This window comes from Panthera uncia, chromosome F1 (assembly GCF_023721935.1).
Source record: "Panthera uncia isolate 11264 chromosome F1, Puncia_PCG_1.0, whole genome shotgun sequence".
Classification (NCBI taxonomy): domain Eukaryota; kingdom Metazoa; phylum Chordata; class Mammalia; order Carnivora; family Felidae; genus Panthera; species Panthera uncia.
The window spans coordinates 6,155,572-6,175,243 of NC_064813.1; the positions used below are offsets into that span (position 1 = coordinate 6,155,572).

At 40.0% G+C, this 19,672-nt stretch overlaps 1 protein-coding gene across 8 annotated transcripts in view; it reads left to right on the forward strand.

Moving 5' to 3' along the window:
- AKT3 (AKT serine/threonine kinase 3) overlaps positions 1 to 19,672 on the forward strand; it is a 304,322-nt gene that overhangs the window by 231,473 nt on the left and 53,177 nt on the right. For all 8 annotated transcript variants that reach the window (XM_049633841.1, XM_049633846.1, XM_049633844.1 and 5 more), the window contains 2 exons: positions 6,692 to 6,814; positions 15,786 to 15,914. In XM_049633841.1, the coding sequence (XP_049489798.1) occupies positions 6,692 to 6,814; positions 15,786 to 15,914 (252 nt within the window). The remainder of the gene's footprint in view (positions 1 to 6,691; positions 6,815 to 15,785; positions 15,915 to 19,672) is intronic.

The window sequence follows — 19,672 nt, forward strand, 5'->3', positions numbered from 1 at the left end:
TTTGGGGGAACTGCATTTTTGGGGATTAGGTTTTAAATACAGACTCATGTTTACCCCATTTTATTTTCAAGTTAGGTTGTACCATTTCACATACCATAAGACCCTTTGACCTGAACACCTTCATTTCCCCCCTTCAGGCTTTTATGCTACTGTTAATACATTTTACCTTTATATATGCCATAAATGCCACTATGCATTGTTATTTTTGTTTTAAACCAGAACTGTCTTTTAAAAAGATTAATAACACAAGAAAAATCAACATGTATTTACCCACAAAGTTATGATTTACAGTCTCTTCTTTACCTTGTGTAGATCCAGTTTTCCATCAGGTACCATTTTGCTTCAGCCTGAAGCATTTACCTTGAACATTTATAGTGTAGTGTTTCTGGGGCTCATTTCTCTAACCTTTTGCATGTCCCCAAAAGGCTCTATTTTACTGTCATTTTTGAAAAGATACTTTAGCTGTGTATAAAATTCTAGTTTGCCTGTTCTATATTTACTTACTATCAAGGTGCCTCTCCACTTTCTCCTGGTTTGCAGAGTGTTTTTTTTTTTTTAATCTTTATTTTTGAGAGAGTGAGAGAGAGAGAGAGACAGAGTGAGAGCAGGGGAAGAACAGAAAGAGAGGGAGACACAGAATCCGAAGCAGTCTCCAGGCTCTGAGCTGTGAGCACAGAGCCCGATGTGGGCTCAATGTGAGGCTCGAACCCACGAACCGTGAGATCATGACCTGAGCCGAAGTCGGACGCTTAACTGACTGAGTCACCCAGGCGCCCCTACACAGTTTCTGACAAGGAGTGTGCACTCATTCTTTGGTCCCTGTGCTTAACATGTCTCTTTTATTTTTGAATTTTTAAAAATTGTTTTTAATGTTTATTTTTGAGAGAGAGAGAGAGACGAAATGTGAGTGGGGGAGGGACAGAGAGAGAGAGGGAGACACAGAATCTGAAGCAGGCTCCAGGCTCTGAGCTGTCAGCACAGAGCCTGACATGGGGCTCAAACTCATGAACTGTGAGATCATGACCTGAGCGGAAGTCAGATGCCCAACCGAGCCACCCAGGTGCCCTTTAACGTGTCTCTTTACCACCACCCCTGTCCTATTAAACTTTTCTTTTATGCCTTGCTTTCAGCTATTTAATTATGATGTGTCTATAGGATTTTCTTTACATTTCTTTGTCTCCCTGTTTGTTTATTTACTTATTTTGAGAGAGAAAGAGAGCATGAGCAGAGGAGAGGCAGACAGAGAGGGTGAGATAGAATCCCAGTCAGGCTCTGCATTGTCAACACAGATCCCAATGCGGAGCTTGAACTCACAAACAAGGAGATCAAGATCTGAGCCAAAATCAAGAGTCAGATATTTAACCAACTGAGCCACCCAGGCACCCCTCTTTACATTTCTTTCAGTTGGGTTTTCTTTTAAGTCTTTGTGAATCTGCAGGCTTATAGTTTCATCAGATTTGAAAACTTTTTGGACATTATTCAAGTATTTTTTTTCTGTTCATTCATTTCTCTCATCCGATCCTCAGAATGCACTTATACATATGTTAGACTGCGGGATATCATCCCACAGTTTATCAATGCTCTGTTCATCTTTTTCATTATTTTTTTATATCTTTAACTTTAGATCTGTTTCCTGTGTCTTAAAGTCTGTTACCATTTTTTTCTCCAGCGTCTAGCATGCTGTTAATTAAATCAGTTTTTTGTTTTTCATCTAGGACATTTCACACTTCATCTTGAAGTTTAATTTGGGACTTTTCATATCTCCCATTTATTTCCTTATGCTTCTCTCTCTACCTTTTGAACTTTTAGACTATATCTTAATAGCTATTTTATCATAGTATTCTTCTATCTCTGTCATTTGTGTCAATTTCTGAGTGACACATTTTTCTCCTAGTAATGGGTTATATTTTCCTAGTTCTTTTTGTGCCTGATAATTTTTCATTGGATGATGTTGTTCTTACTTATAAACGGTGATCATTTCCAGGCTTGCGTTTAACCGTAGACTGGCCACACTAGCCTTTGCTGTGACACTGGTATTGCCGCACTGCCCAGGCAGGAACCTCACCGACTGTCCTGGGTGCCACATTTCTTAGGAGGCCTTTCCATCCTGCCTGGCAAGGATGCAAAGCACTTTGGGCTCTGTGTGAACCTGGGATCGTTTCACCTGATCTTTTCCAGGGTCTCTTTCCCTGGCCTCAGCCTTTTTCTTACATATGCTGCTCCTTACTATTTGGGTTTTCCTACTGGATACAGAATTTTAAAATGCCTTTTTGTTTTTCATTTAGCCATTTGGCCGTATTGCTCCATTGCCTTTTTGCTTACGTAGCCTCTGAAAAATCTAGGATTATTCTATTTGTTCTTCTGTATGTTATGTTTCCCCAACCTCAGAATTTTTAAAAGCTTTTCTGTCACCAGTTTTTTGGTGATTTGAATGTGCTCTGACTTCCTACGTTCCAGTAGTTCATGCATGTTTGTGAATTTTCATCATGTTGAGGTTCATTGAGATACACAGATGTATGCATTTATCATTTTTATCCAAGTTTGGAGAATCTGGGGCATCATTTTGCAGGTGTCTCCCTCCCTTTTTCAGGAACTGCCATTACGCATATGTTAGCTTCCTTGATGCTGTCAACCTGTCACTAAGGCTCTTTTTTTTTTTAAGTTACAATTTGCATAGTTTCTTTTATTGTGACTTGATACTCATTGCTTTTCTTCTCTTGCAGTGTCTAATTTGTTGTTAATCCCATCTACTGAAATTTTTCAGATACTGTACACTTTATCTCTAGAAGTCCCATTTATTTCTATTTCTATTTCCCTTTATCTCATTTACTGTTTTAAAGTCAGTCTATTAAATCCACCACCCCTGCTATTTTTAAGGTCTGTGTCTAATGACTGATTTTTCTCTTGGTTATGGGTCTTATCTCCTGCATCTTCTTATGTCTAGTAATTACTGCTTGCATACTAGATCGTTGGAATTTTACATGAATGTCTGCGTTTTGTTGCCTTCTTCATATTTGTTAACCTTGATAATGTAGGTTTAGCTTGTACTTTGACTTTTTTGAAATACCTACTGAATGCCTGGCTATTCACTAATGACACTGTTTTGACTGCGTAGAAATTGAATGTCTGTCAGCTCGGAGTGACCTCTGGGAATTATTTGGCATACAGATCTCCATTCCTACTCTGCTGGTTTTCCTAGAGTTTAACCTCACATACTACATTGCTCACTACTCTGTGGCATACTAAACGATGTGGATTTTGTGTGGCTTCTTGCTCACTGGTGTTCTCTTCAGCAAATGCCATCTACCTCACCCTCCTCAAAATCTACTCTCATTCTCCGGTGGTGAGACCTTGAATCATGCTTGGGATCTCCTTTCCTGCCAGTGATGTTCCTTCCACCCAGCACCCTTGGACAGAAGATGGGTGGCTTTAGGACTCATTTGTTTCCCTTTTCAGAAGGATCTTGGTCCTGTGCTGCCTCTTGTCCAGTATCTAAAAAGAATTCTGTTACATATTTTTCGTAATTGTCATTTTTTTGTTGTATGCATTTCTGCCAAGTTGTGTAGGGCAAGAGGGTAAGTCTGGCCCCATGGACTTTCTATTCTACTTTTCTAGTTTTTTAATTATTAGTTTAATATATTATGTTTAACTATTAGTTACACCAGAAGTTTATTTTGATACAGGATTAGATGAGAAATCTAATATTTTTCAACATGGTAGGAAGCCTGTGTTCACATTTTTGTCATTGTATACACTGCTACAGAGAATATCCTTATGTAGAAGATTTACACATTTCCTTTTTTTTTTAAAGGAAATTTCTAGAAGAGAAACTGTGGTGCTTTAAAAATTATCATAGTATCTATTTCCGGTTGCCCTGTGAAGAGTTGCTGTCTGCTTACATCCCAACCACGAGCGTATAAAGATACTTATCTCACAACACTTCCATTGACAATGCTATTTCTGGATATGCTAAATTGCCTCATTTACGTGTTTATCTCTACTTTATTGATTATTATAATGTGGCATGTTTTCATAAACTGTGTTCATTTGTAGTCCTCTCATTTTAATTGTCTGTGTCCTTTTCCCTTTTTGCCTTGTGTCTTAGTCTTTTAATTTTTTTCATATGATTTCTTTATATCTGTATGCCATCTTTTTCTCTTCCTAGTGCTCAACACAGTGACTTGAAAATAATTAATGCTCACTAAGTGGAAAGTTGGTTTAAAGCCAAGGTAGAAACTGAGAAGGAATATCCAGAGAGTTAGCTAGAAAATCAGAAGAGAGAGCTGTATTACCAACGGCAAGGAACACGTTCAAGAAGGGGGCCAATAGCTGATGTTGTCAGTTCCAGAGCAGGAAGACATAAATAGATCATTGGATTTGGCAATTAAGAGAATATGGGTTATCATAGCAAGAATAAGTTCCATAAGATAACAAGGGTGTACATCAGAGGACAGCAGATTGGGAAATTATTCTTCTCCTTAAGTATCATTTTTTTTTTTAGCTGATATTTTTATAGAAATTGGCTGGGAGACAAATTGAAGAATATGGTCTAAGCAAAGCTGTAGAAGGCTGCACGTATTATATTGATTTAGGGAGGATCTTTATCTTTTGTGTGGCAGATGAGTAGGTAGGCTTGACATTGTTTTAAGAAAAGTTAGGAATCTAAACAGTATTTTCATCCCATTTGAAGGTTGCCATAAATCTACGTAGAGATCACAGGGGTTCCTTCATCCAAGTTAGTGATATTTTGTGTAAAGGACAGCAGAAGTTACTTGGCCCAGAAATTTTTCAGAGTGGCTTTACTGATAATGGAAACTTCTTTCTACCTCTCATCCTCATTTGAATGGTTATGCATTAATAATATATATCTGCTTCTATAAATGAGTGAATTTTGAGAAATATCCCCGAGTAATTATATGCAGTGGTTTTATTTTGGCATACTGTATTTGATCACTTGTAAGGCATATTTAACATTTCTGTAGTCAGAACGCCTTCTATATTGTCTTTTATATTTGACAGTTTATTAATAGTTTTAATTGACAACTTTTTTGTTTCTTTTTTTGTTAAGTTTATTTAGAGAGTGCGCGCGCGTGTACCTGTGCTAGCGGGTGGGGGGCGGGCAGGAAAGGAGGGAGAGAGAGAATCCCAAGCAGGTTCTGCACTGTCAGTGCGAAGGCCAATGTAGGCCCTGACATAGGGCTTGGTCCCACGCGCTGTGAGATCGTGACCTGAGCCGAAACCAAGAGTCAGACACTTAACCCACTGAGCCACCCAGGCACCCCAACTTTTTTTGTTTCTTGCTATTAACTTAAAATGGTGTTGGAGTCCCAATAAAGAGCATCTTAGATTTGATACAATATGACAAGATAGCATTAGAGTTTAGGGACTATCTGCCAAATATTTTAGTTTTACTATAACTGATGTTAAGCCAGTCTTTTTTGGCAGTTGTTACATCATATTATCTCCCACTCTTCACTGTGACAATGCGTTATGCATAAAATTTATCTTAAAACAGTGACAAGACTCTTCAGTGGAGGTGGAGGAGGAAGAAGGGAAGAAGTCTGTAGGGAACCTCTTTTATGTTGCTTAAGTTATGATTTGCTGTGTGAGGAACAAATCTTGGATAACCATGATTCTTACATGTTTGTTGGGGCACTAAGTCCATAATCGTGTGAAGGTGTAGTTAATTTCTGATCCAGTGGTCAAGGACACACTGATTGGTTCATTCCTTTAATCACAGACCTGTATTGAGAATCTACTGTGATACGTAGCAGTGGCCTCAGCACTATTAACAAACCTTCAATGTTCCTGGTGGATTTCTTAATACAGTGAAGCAGTACATTAAGAGTCAATTCATAGTGCCCGGAACCTGCTCCTTCCATACATGCATTGTTGAACTGAGAGATGAGATGGGCAGTTTCGCAAATCAAGAGCTGGCCTAAATGGAGGGCTGAGTGCTTGGCCACAGGGAGCACCTGTTAATCCTGTAGGTGATTCGTAGGAAGTGAAGGAGCTTATGGTTTTAAGTGATCATATGAGGGGAGAGGTTGGTGTTGTAGTTATTATTGAAATAGCACTAAAAGGGGAATAATGGGAGCTCCTCAGTCTGTGTTGACCGTTACTAACATAAAAACTTGAAGCCTTATGGTTTGTCATTGTAGAAAACATTGGTTCAGACTTTGAAAACGTTTCCAGAGATCTCATAAATCAACAGCAGTTGTGGAAGAAAGCAAGTTCACATCGATCCGTTTTAGCGAATCAGCAGGCCTTCCTTGGAAATCAAATACAAATCAAATAACCAAGTAGAAATATACCCTCTCTGTTGTGTTCATTTATTTTAATAATATCTCGATACCTAATCCTTGCAAGAGTGAAGCAACAGGACCGTGAGGGGAAATGCAGTCTGATGATGCGTACTTTTTTCCTCTGGTAACTGAAGGTTAAATGGGTAGCAAGCAGAATGCCTTAAACAAGATTGGTATATTGATTAAAACGCTGATTTAACAGCTCGCAGTCTCCCCTTGGAAACCTGGAGAAGATAAGCCAGCTGCTGTGTAAGAGTGCTCCGCGTCCACTGAGAGTACGCTATCTATCATCACAATATGGTGGTGAGAGGTGTTTTATGTTTGTGTTAATTTCCCCCACTAAATCAGTAATTATTACAATCCTGTCCCTGCTGTTTACCCTGCAGCTGTTTTTCCATTTGTCGAGAGAGCGGGTGTTCTCCGAGGACCGCACACGTTTCTATGGTGCAGAAATTGTCTCTGCCTTGGACTATCTACATTCCGGAAAGATTGTGTACCGTGATCTCAAGGTAAAAAAAAAAAAAAAAAAAAAGTAATCAGAATTTGTTTTTGCAGAGACTATAGGGACAAACACAAAGTAATTACAAAGTTATACAGTTTGGAGAAAAGCAGATTTCGTTGGGAAAAAAAAAGCACTCCGTTTAAGAATGTAGTTTATTGTATTTGACAGGGATTCCATTCACTGATATGTATGTAGTTCCTTTATGTCTGAGGTTTTGAAGTGCCCAGTAATATGTGTTTCACTGCTTTGGTCAGATGTGACCTGCCAATAATTGTTTCATTCTTCTAGAACTTTGTGAGTAATGTTAACCATCTGATTAAGAATCAGGTGCCTTTGCCAGGGACATTCTAAAGTAAGTTTCATTGTTATAGTCTACCATACTGTTATGGATGAAACTCGTATAATAATGAAGGTATTTACTGGGAAAATACTCAGTTTGCTTTTGGTATTGACTTTGTGCTGGCTTTAAATCCCTGAAGCCTTTTAATACAGCCTTTTATTAATTTGCTTAGTTTCCATTTTAAAAAACACTGTATTGTTTTATGGGCAATAGTGACTTCACTTCTCTGAATTCCTTCCTGACAAGGCTCTGGGACCAGCTCTGGGTCAGCATCCATTCTGTAAAGAGCAGATAGCACCCGTTTCAGGCTTTGCTGCCCAGATTCGCTCTGCAGCTGCCCTGCTCTGCTCCTGTAGGGCAGTAGGCATGTGAGTGGGGCTGGCTGTGTTCTGGTAAAACTTCACTCACAAGAATGAGCAGTTGGCCAGATTTCGCTCCCAGGCCATAGTTTGCTAAGCCCTGAAGTAGCTCGTTAAAGGTAGTAGTAATTCTCATGTGACGCTGTTTTGATGGATTGGCCACGTTAGGGAAATGTATCCCATGATACATTTGGAACACATTCTAAATGTGACTGTCTAGCTTTCATGAAAAGTAAATCCTATAGTAATCTTATTAAAATCTGATACAGAATTGCTTAATTTATTAAATACTAGCCCATTTAAAGTGTGATTTGATTTGTAGATGTAGACGTTACCAGAGTCTTTTATGAAATCTTTCTGTACGAAACGAGGTATAGATCTAGAATACTATGAAAGACATCACAACTGTCCCTCACTCCCACCTCACTCCTTTTCAACCTGTGATTCCTACATCATCCATTTAAGTGCTTGTCTTTGAAGATGTTCTTAATCATGTACTTTTAGGCTACGAATGACCCTAAGGCGTAACTACCTCGCAAAGCATTATTCTGCACACTGATGGTGAAATTTAGTATGTATGTTTGTGTAACATGTTATGCATTAAAGTTTAAAAGTAGCTATAAATACCGTATTTAGGAAAAATGAACTGAGCAGCTATAAAACATCTAGGTCAGGGGTGAGCCGCTGTGCAAGGGCCAGATGCACCAGAGGGGAATACCCATCAACGGTAGGATTGTATTTAGCCTGAAGTTTTTTATGACAAAGAATGTGATGGAATTAAGCTTCTGATCTGATGTCTGAGTGGCCAAATAATCCGTTAATGTTTACATGTCTTGAATCTCAGTATTTTTTTTAAAGAAATTAGTTATATGGCATGACAAAACTTGTAAGTTTCATGGCATTTCAGATAGACTTAGAAATAGTTTGGTCTTCTCTGAGTCTGCTCTCCCCGCTGAAGAAGTGTTATATTTTATGGATCCTAGTTGTGGCGGGGGGGGGGGGGGGGGGGGGGTCCTCGATTTAGGGAAATGAGAATAATCTGGAAGTACTCAGTAACATATTCAGAATGCTTAAAGCTGGAAGATAGAACCATTAACCTAAAGGAGGAAGAGAAAGAATGCTCCTTTGGCAACATTGATTAAGGAATGTTATAATTGGGATGGTCTTGGTCAGTATTCTTTGCGAATCATCATTAAATGAACCAACAGGGGCACCTGGATGGCTCAGTCGGTTGAGCGTCCGACTTCGGCTCTGTCATGATCTCACAGTTTGTGGGTTTGAGCCCCGCGTCAGGCTCTGTGCTGACAGCTCGGAGCCTGGAGCCTGCTTCAGATTCTGTGTCTCCTTCTCTCTCTGCCCCTCCCCTGCTCATGCTTTGTCTCACTTTGTTTCTCAAAAATAAATAAATGTAAAAAAAATTTTTTTTAAATGAACCACCATATTGTGCATTTAATATGAGTTTCATTGCCCTATCCTTTCTGATGTTGGAATTAGATCAACATTGTTACATGGCAATATATATGAATACCAGTCCAAGTAGTTACCATATACATAGACCACTAACTTCACTAGACAATTAGGTAGTCTCTGCTCTCTTAAGTTTATTTTTTTAATACAGTATTAATCTCAAGGTCTAAGTAAATATATAACATAGGACAGAATATACACACGCATATACACCAGAAAGAGTACATGTAATGTTAAAAGCCAAGCATTCAAATTTATACAAGTATTACTTGTATCCGTAGTGCAGGATTATGCACAAGCAAACGAGATCCTGTAGGTGGGATCATTAATACTTTGAGTTGGTCCGTAGGTGACAGATGAGGTCACTGAAGCCTGGACGCCTAGCAGGTGACTTACTCAAAGTCAAGATGATAGAAAGCATGAATCCAAGTCTGGTGTTCTGCTCTTTACACCCTTCTGCCTCTCTAGAGTCGAAATGAAATCTACGCGGGGCAAGGAATGCATTGGATTAACTCTGGGAGATGTTTGTAAATCTAAAATTCAAATAATGCTGTGGAAGATAAGAAAATAGATGCTTTAACTATATTTACACCAGATATATTAAAGAACAGCATCATCCACATCTGATTTAGGTACCCACTTTAATTGATCAGTCTCAGATTTGTCTTGATCATCTCCTTACTAATGACCTTATGTTTAATAAAATGCAAATCCATTTGAGATGCCTCTCATAGCTGTGCCTCTCAAGTAAATCAGTACCTATTTGCCGACGCCTCATTTATCAAGGAAGGAAAGCTTTACTTCACGTGCAAGTTAATGTAAGATACTTTATCAGTTCATAGTTCCTAAGAAGTTGGTGTTCATAGCAACAGATAAATTACTGCAACCTTTGTTACGCTTTCAAAAGTAAGTTTGCTTAGTTTATGAATATATGTTGTAATACGAAATTCTGTTTTAGTAAGGACCCAAATTCCTTGTGGTTACTTACGAAAAACTTGTATAGCTTCATCATCACCCAAAAATTTGAAAAAATCCCTTTTAAGATTTCATCAGTAGTGCAGATTATATTAGAAACTTTTCTGCCTAGTTCTTATTTTGCAAGTGTAAGATTTCTTTTCAAAGACCATGCCATCAAGGACAGAATGGGCTGAATATGGACCTATGAAAGGTGCATATAATGATACTGGAATTCATTAAGAATTAGTTTCTCCATGAGTTTGTAACAGGGCAAGAGGTAGAAAATAGTACATACTTCGCTACTGTATTCTATTGGTGGTTAATCTAATCTTGTTTTCTACCCAATTAGAGTTTATTGGTTAATTTAATTATCTACATTATTAATATGAGAAACCCACAAATAGATCATCTCTTTTTCTTTTCAAGTTTATTTATTTTGAGAGAGAGAGAGCGGGCATGTGTGAGAGGGCACATGTGTGTGTGCAAACAGGGGAGGGGCAGAGAGAGAGAGAGAGAGAGAGAGAGAGAATCCCAAGCAGGCTCTGCACCGTCAGCACAGAACCCCATATGGGGATCCTTGAACTAATGAACTGTGAGGTCATGACCTGAGCCAGAATCAAGAGTCTGATGCTTAACTAACTGAGCCACCCAGGGGCCCCAGATTTAGGTAACTTCAGAGTCTCAGTGCTGACACAAAGGGATGGCTCAGAGTCTTCCCACAGTACCCACCCCCCCCAGTCTTCATCAGCTCCCTGGTGCTCACCCCCCATAATCCTGCAGTCTGGAAGAGAGCAGCATAATTGCTTTATTATCTGCTGTCTCAGGACTCAGCCTCCAGCTCCCACTTCTGACCAGTCTCTCTGGATTCCCTCTTCTATAAAAATTTTAAGCCACTGCTATTAAGAACCCCTTCACCCTCTAAGGTTAGATTGTATTATTGGGCTATGTTCCTTATGTGTAGTCAGTTTTTTTTTTTTTTTTCTCCAAAGTTTATTCATTTATTTTGAGAGAGAGTGCAAATGGGGGAGGGGCAGAGAGCGAGGGAGAGAGAGAATCCCAAGCAGGGGCTTCAACTCAGCCTTAAGATCATGACCTGAGCTGAAGTTGGACGCTTAACTGACTGAGCCACCCAGGCTCCCCTGTGTGTGGTCCGTCCTTAAGCAGCCGGACAGCGGAAGTAAGGTCTCTGCGGTTGTACATTGTGAATCCCTTTCTAGCTCAGGCAGGTTCAAAGTGGAGACGTGTTTTCTTCAGTATTTTGGCACACTCTCCTAACTTCGTGGTACGTTCCTGCAGGTGAGCTTGTATGACACTCGGTTACTTCGATAGCCCTGAGCCTGAGTGTGCAGTGTGTGGAGGATGAATTCCTTTCTCTGCTCCTGGACCGGAGCAGCCTTGGTACCGGGCACTGAGTCTGATACAGCTGCCCCAAAATGGGGTGGGAGGGCGAGGGAGGGGAACTAACTGTGTTCTGCTCCAGCAGCCATCAGAGCCCTTAGGAAGCGTTATTTTCATTCCTTTGTTTAATTACAGTGTCAGCCATTTAAGTAAAATGATACGTAAGATCATTTGATGATCTTTGATGAGATGTACAGTAGCTAGATATTAGAATGTGTATCTATGCTAGAATACTGTATTCGAAAGTATAAAAAACTTTGCTAGCTTGGCGTATGTTAGAGCAGAGCTTCCCAGCCTGTACACCACAAAAGGGTTACATGTGTGCCCAAGCCGTGGCCTCCTTCAGCCCGCACGTGGTTCAAGGAGCCTCTGGGCCAGTCCATTCTTGGCCTCCACAGCCCATCCACTGATCCTGGTACCCGCTGCAAATTTCATTTTTTATTGTACTTTGAAGTGTTGAAAACGCAGTATCAAAGACAGATAGGAGTTTGAGAGTTTAATTTTATGCTACGCACCAGCAAGAACAAAAGGCGCATAGTACTTTCTTACTATGATTTCTTGTCCACAAAGCACAGAGGAAAAAAGGTTTCAGAATCGACCATATTTTTCTATATGCATGCTGAATGGAGACCCTCTGTCAGGTAATGGCTGTATGCTTCTGCTGGGTACAAATGTTACCTTTTTTTATGGGAACTCTGTGAGGTATACATCTAATATTTTTTCCCTCCTGAAAACATGAACTGTTAGATAACAGCCCTCTCTAACGGGGCAAGGAGTATTACCCACATTTTTAATATATAATCTTTTCTGTCAAACCTCTTATTTGACTTCATCATTGCTTTTGCCAGTGGACGCATCCATGGAGCATAAATGTAATGCCTGCTCTCAGTTCTGGAAACTAAGACTGAGGGGAGTAAAAACAGGTAGACTTAAAGTTTATAAATGGAGAGTACGTGAACACTCACAGTCAGTAATGCTGTGAATTGTGCACTTTGTGACTAACCGAAAGGACAGCCATGAGATTTAGGAGAGAGAACCAAAGGGAGAGCATTTGTAAATGTTTTTCTTCCTCCTTGACACAGAACGTGTGACTAAATCCCCTTCAGGGTTAAATGCACAGAGGAGGTGGTTTCCAGGTGTTCTTGATTATATCTGAGCCATCCATCTCCTCTGAAAACTTGCAGGTTTCTGTGCCTCCTTCACATTTGTGAATTACAATACCCATAGTTCTTAACATTTTACAGAAACTTTGTTATCCTTCTGTGTCAAATTATTATTCTTTTTTTAACAAGACTGGATAGTTACCCCTGACCTATGTTTATACAAGAATAGGTTTGGGGATATCATTTCTGTAAGGTGATACGTCTCTGACCATGGTTGATACTTTCGATGGACAGGTTGTTTTGACATTCATACTCAGTAAAATAACATTTCAGGATGGTGAGAGAGCAAAATTAATTGATGGAAGAAGGTGGACACAATTGAAAAACAGGCTCAAAAATTAGGAAGTATTTATCTTTTGTTTTATTCAAAAGAAATTATTGAGTACTGAAAGTGTTTTTAAGAAGACGCTCAGCTGACCGAAGTGTTTTATTGGGTTCCATTCCTGTAGTTTCCTGCATCATCCCAAAGAACACATACCATTTTGATAACTTGTAATTTAGCCATTAAACTCTCCACATTTAATAAATAAATGGTTGATACATTTATTGAATACTTACATTGTGTTAAGTTCTACATTCAATATCTCTAATTCTCAAAGCAACCGCATTGGCTGTTGCCCTTATTTCTCTAGTTCATAGATGAGGTTGAGGGACACAGAAATCAATAGCAAGCCCAAGGTCACACAGTGAGTAAGGGCAAAGCTTGGAATTTATATGTGTGTTCTCTGACTTGACTCTGTTATCTGACCCCCTTTGCTCTCGGCTGCCTCCCATGCACTACACTACCTCCCCCGTCTCTGTGACCCTCTCCCCATCCCTCACAGGCATCCCTTTTTTCTTACTATAGTATTGTGATGGCTTTTTATGAAGCTGACTTATAAAATAAGTAGGATGACCAACTATCTGGTTTGCCCCAGACTTCCCCAGTTCCAGAACTTTTAAGTCCTGCATCCCGGGAAAACCCCTCCGTTCTGGGCAGACTGGGACACTTGGTCATGTTCAGCCTATTCCTTCCTCCAACCCTGTCCTGCATCTCCATCCATTCCCCATCCCTCAAGCCCTGGCATCTTAGAGCTGAGATATGAGGCTAGAGAATTAGGTGCAAATCAAGATTTTAAAAAATATGTACCCTTTTTGGTACTAAAAACAGTGTTTATATGTCTTGTTATTTCTGTATCCATGTGCTTCCAAGTAGCCTTGTCAAAATGTAGAGACACAGTGCATGGTGTCATGTCTCCATGAATACTGTCTGATGCACATAAAATGTATCAAGAGGATTGATGGAGGGAGGGGCACCTGGTGGCTCAGTCAGTTAAGCTTCCAACTTCAGCTCAGGTCATGATCTCATGGTTCGTGGGTTCGAGCCCCGCATTGGGCTCTGTGCTGACATCTCGGAGCCTGGAGCCTGCTTTGCTTTCTGTGTCTCCCTCTCTCTCTGCCCCTTTCCCGTTCACGGTCGCTCGCGCTCTCTCTCTCTCTCTCTCTCTCTCTCAAAAAACAAATAAACATTAAAAAAATGTTTTTAAGAGGATTGACATACCCCCAACACAGGGGAGCAGGAAGGAATGGAGTAGATAGCACATTCACATTCTCCTCAATATTATTATGTATTATTTGAAGTTTTTATAAGAATTTTTATGTAATGTGTTAATAAAAGGGACTTTTAAATATTTTTAAAAGACCTTTCAGCATTTTAAGAATTTCATTTGGTTTTTTTGGGGGGGCGCTTGGGTGGCTCAGTCCGTTAAGTCTCTGACTCTTGATTTCAGCTCAGGTCCTGATCTCATAGTTCGTGAGATCGAGCCCCGCATTCACCTCTGTGCTGACGGCATGGAGCCTGCTTGGGATTCTCTCTCTTCCTCTCCCTCTCTCTCTGCCCCTCCCCTTCTTGAGTGCATGTGCACATACTGTCTCAGAATAAACTTGAAAAAAAAGATGAAAAGTCCTACAACATATTGAGTGTTTGTTCACCTTTCTGTAGACCAGTGAAAGACAGACTCCCTTCTCTGCAGTCTGTACAATACACGAACCAGGTACTGAGCATTTAGTTCAGCTGGGGATGCATCTAGGCCTCTACCCAAGGACTGAGGTCTGTTCGGATCTCTCCTTCCATGAGCACAACTTGCTTAACTGTGTCGGGTTTCTCGCTTATAAGACTTTGGATAATATGACAAAGTATAGTATCACATTTTATGTGACTGATACCTGTTTATATTCTTACATGGAGTTCTGTTTTGAAGTTGATCTTGACTTCAGGGCTGAGGTAAGCACTGTCATGTTGTCACGTGGAGAAGGAGATGGAGTGCTACTGAAATAGGCGCAATGTCATTAATGCTGCTGATAACGGTTTCTGCATGCGTTTCTTTGTGTGTGTGTTTCTTGTGTGTGTGTGTAAGTTCTGTCTAGACGACTGAGCGGGCTTCGCATCCTTGTCTGTGTGAGGCTGTAGGATCACAGCTCAGAACTAACATGTATCTTTGTGTGATGACAATCATAAGGTTGTGCTCAAGTCGGGAGAAGAACATCAGTTATGGTTGGTACTTTTAATTGCGTTGACTTTGCACAAACTCCTTCCCCTTACATTTGACAATTTTCACTTGAGGCAAATGATCTTGGTACTTGGTTAAATCTTTGAGATTCTCTTTGGTGTTTTAGAATTAGTGGGTTCAAAGAGATTCCAGTTTTAAAATGTATGTGCTATGTATTTTCATTAACTGTTGAATGTTTGACTTTGATATTTTTCTTTTTATGTTGGAAAGAGTTGGTTTTTTTTTATTACAAAGACCTTCAAAAGAGGATATCGCCTTACCTTACAAAATAAGATTTAGGTTTGATTTACAACAACCACCAAAAAAACATTTCTGTAAGTGAATATTTTATAATAGCAATAGATTCCCAAGAGAAATTGTTGAAAACCATCTGTATATATCTAGAAGAAGGTGCTCATCTCTTTGGGATTGTTTAGATCACAATTTAGGACACAAAAAGGATTAAGGACTGATGTTTGCTTTGAAAAGTTATTTAGGTGTGTATTCTCAGAAATTACACAATAATGGCTCTTACTCCCATTCGTTTAAAAATCACTAATTTTATCACCATGAAGTATTTGATAAAACCTGTTTCTTTTCACACAAATTAGGAAGCTGTGGGGTTTGTAAGCTCTGAAAGTTCTATTAACTACGGCCATGTCCTCTTTCCAAAATATCTTACTCAGCATTCAGTCATTTGTCAAAACTGTATTTTCCTATTTCTGAAAGCTATGAAACACGTTATGTCATTTTTCTTACTACACAGTTGGAGAATCTGATGCTGGATAAAGATGGCCACATAAAAATTACAGATTTTGGACTTTGCAAAGAAGGGATTACAGATGCGGCCACCATGAAGACGTTCTGTGGAACACCAGAATATCTGGCACCAGAGGTAGGCTGTGCTTCCATTCGTAGGGAGAGTAACAGGGCCATAATGTTTTGCAGGGTAAACTGCTTAGCATTAAAAATCATTGCAGTGCCTACTACTTTCTTATAATTTTAATTCCGGTATTATTGATGTACAGTGTAATATTAGTTTCGGGTGTACAATACAGTGATTAAACACTTCCCTCAGCAGGACAGGTGCACTCCTCAATCCCCATCACCTATTTCACCCATCCCCCCACCTGCCTCCCCTCTGGCAGCCACCTACTTGTTCTCTAGAGTTGAGTCTGTTTCTTGGTTTGCCTCTCTCTCTTTTCCTTTGTTTTGTTGCTTAAATTCCACCAACAGGAATTAACAAGTGAATTGCTTTCACTTGTTTAACATGGTATGATAGAGTAAGAATATGTAGAAAGTAAATTTTATAAACTTTATGAGCACAAAGGTACTAACTTCCATAGAGTAAGTCAATTTTTATTTTTTGGCGATGTACATTTTATTTTTTGATTAGGCCCGTTTTGATTCATTTATTAAAATCAAGTAATTGGATGGCATCAGCAAGAATGCTTGCGGTTTTATAAACTACCTTGGATCTTCCTTCGAAAACAAAGACACGGTGATAATTTACATTTGTAGTGTTGTGAATTTTTATACTTCATTACTATAGGAAAAGTAAATGAAATGACAGTAGCCACATTTTGGAATTCATGCCAAAGCAGTCCCAACCAGTGACCTCCCCATGCTGAGGGTTCCACAATAATCTGCTAATTTGTTTGTTAAACAACTACATATTATGTGTCTACTATGTATTGGGTATTTTTCTGGGTGATGTGGTTACAGAGCGAGACACAAAAGACACTGCTGTCCAGAATGAAACAATAAAAATTGGGAAATAACATAATGTCAGCTAATGAGTGAGTGCCAGGGAGAAAATAAAGCTAGGTGAAGGGAAGGGTGTGGTGTGGTGGCCATTTTAGATAGAGTTCAAATTACTCTCGCCATGTAACAAACCACTCCAGATCCTAGTTGTGAAAAACAACCATTCTGTGTGATCTCGGATTCAGAGTCAGGAATAGTCAGGGGACAGCAGGGATGGCTTATCTCTGCTCCACAGCATGTGGGGCCGCAGCCAGAAGGACGCTGCAGCCATGGGGTGACGTGTGACTGGAGGCTGGAATCTGGAAGCATCTTCACTCACATGTCTGACGACCGATGTTCCTGTCCACTGGTACCCGAACAGGACTATCAACAGGAGCGTTTATGTAGAGCCTCCACGTTGCTATGTGGTCCAGGCTTCCTCATAACCTGACGGCTCCAGGGCAGTCCGACTTCTTTGGCTTAGGGCTCTAAAAGTGAGTGTCCTAGGAGTGCCTGGCTGGCTCAGTCGGTTAAGCATCTGACTCTCAATTTCAGCTCAGGTTATGATCTCACGATTCATGAGTCTGAGCCCTGCATCCGGCTCTGCGCTGTCAGTGCAGAACTCTGGCTCCCTCTGTCTCTGCCCCTTCCCTGCTTGCACGCTATATCTCTTTCAAAATAAACAAAAAAAAAAACTTAAAAAAAAAATGAGTGTCCTTAGGAACAAGTTATGAGCTGTTTCCCTTTTCTTTGTTTTGTTTTTGTTCTTTTTGTTCACCTGGCAAACATTAAGAATGTTTTATTAGTTGTTTGCAAATTCCTTTTTATAGTATGTTTTTAATAATTTTATTAAAGTACAGGTCACATACCATAAAATACAGCAGTGGTTTTTACTATGTTCACAAAATTATACGACTGTCACCAACGTTGAATTCCAGAGTATTTTCATCACTGTAACAACAAAACCCATACCCATAGTTCCCCCTCCCCGCTGGCAGCTACAACCCACTTTCTGTCTGTATAGATGTGCCTGTTCCGGATACTTCCACCAGTGGAATCCTACAATATGAGGCTGGTTGTGTGGCTTCTTTCACATAGTATGTTTTCAAGGTGTGTCCATGTTTTTACCATTTTATTGGTACTTCATTCCTTTTTGTGGCCAAATAATATTCCATCGTATGGATATGCCACATTTGGTTTATCCACTCAGCAGTCTGTGGACATTTGGTTTGCTTCCAGCGTGGGGCTGTAATGCTGCTGGCAGACATTTGTGCGTGCGTCCCCTTTAGTGGCCTGGTTTCAGAAACTGCACCTATGCTTACTGGCGAAGCAGTCTGAGACCACACAGATTGAAGGGGTGGTGACCCCGACGCCCACCTCCCCTTCGTAGAAGAGCGTGTGAGATGGGAGATAGTGTTGCAGCTGTCTTTGGAAGATACGGTCTTCTGCAGATAGGACGTTGGGGGAGGTGAGGCTTGGCCAGAGACCTGAATGCTGAGGAGGTGGCTCTGCAGGGTGGAGGGGACGAGCTCTCCAGACACAGGGAGCAATGAGCATGGAACCTGAGGCAGGAACAAGCCCAGTTCTTCCCTCAAACTCCAATAAGGTTAGTGTGGCTGGAGCCAAAGACCGAGGCAGGCATCTGATCTCTGATGGGTGAAGGTTACAGTTGATTGAACACCTGCTGTATAGGTGCGTTGCGTGTTTGGAATGACCTTTTTGTGATAGCATCCTTGATGTTTTTTTAAAGGTGAGGGGACTGAGGATCAGAACTCTTTTTCAATGGAATCTGTACACAGCAGGGAGGTGGTGGCAAGAGGAACAGGATTGTAACTAGGTCCATCTGGGAAAGGCCACTTTTGCTTTTCTAATGACAGGTGTTATGGCCCCCAAAAGTCACACTTTCAAGGCCACTTATAGATGTGAATAATTGTCAGTTTTAAAATGAATGCTTTATAAATGCTCAACAGGAAAAGGTAATTAAGAGAAATTAGGCAGTAGGAATACATTGCATTTCCTATACATGTATAACTCATGCCAGTTTGTTATTATAATAGTTTTTTTAATTAGAGAGTAAATTTACATTTCAAGATTATTGCATAATTATAAATAAGTGCTAATAATTTGAAATGCAGTACATTTCCAAATATTATTTTCTCAAGAGCTGCCAAAAATATTATTTTTCTCTGTCATAAAATCTAGAGTTTAAGATTCTCCCACTTATTGTGGTGAATTAGGTAAAATTTTAGGAACACTGTTCCTTATTGATTCAAATACAAGATCGTATTTTCTAGAAGAGAGTTGTTTTTGTGAATATCATGAAAAACAAATTCTTTGTTTCTCTGGAGTTCAATTACCCCTGTTCTCTATGCACCATGGATAGTACTGTCCTGTATTTAGAATAACAAAATTAGTTGTGTCACAGTTAAGGGAAATTATTTCTGAAGAAGATAAACACATCTCATTTCATTCAGAAGCAGATGATCTGTCAAGAAACAAAGATACTGTTTTACATGCTTATATCATCAACTGAAGAACAAAACCAAGGGTTTCATGCAAGAAGGATCCAGTTGTTTCTAAATAGCAACTTTACAATACCCAAGAAATTATCCATTTCTTTAAAAAAAAAAAAAAAAAGTAAGAAAACATTTCTGTGTACCTATTTTTGTTTTTTTTGGGGGGGGGGGGGGGGGGGGGGATATTACAGAAGCCTGGTCTTTAACAGCAATTTCTATACCCGTGGCTGATTCCTATCTTTTTGTTTAATGAGAAACAGAGACAGAGCGTGAGTGGGGGAGGGGCAGGGAGAGAGGGAGACACAGAATCTGAAGCAGGCTCCAAGCTCCTATGTGGGGCTCACACTCAGGAACTGTGAGATCATGACCTGAGCTGAAGTTGGATGCTTAACCG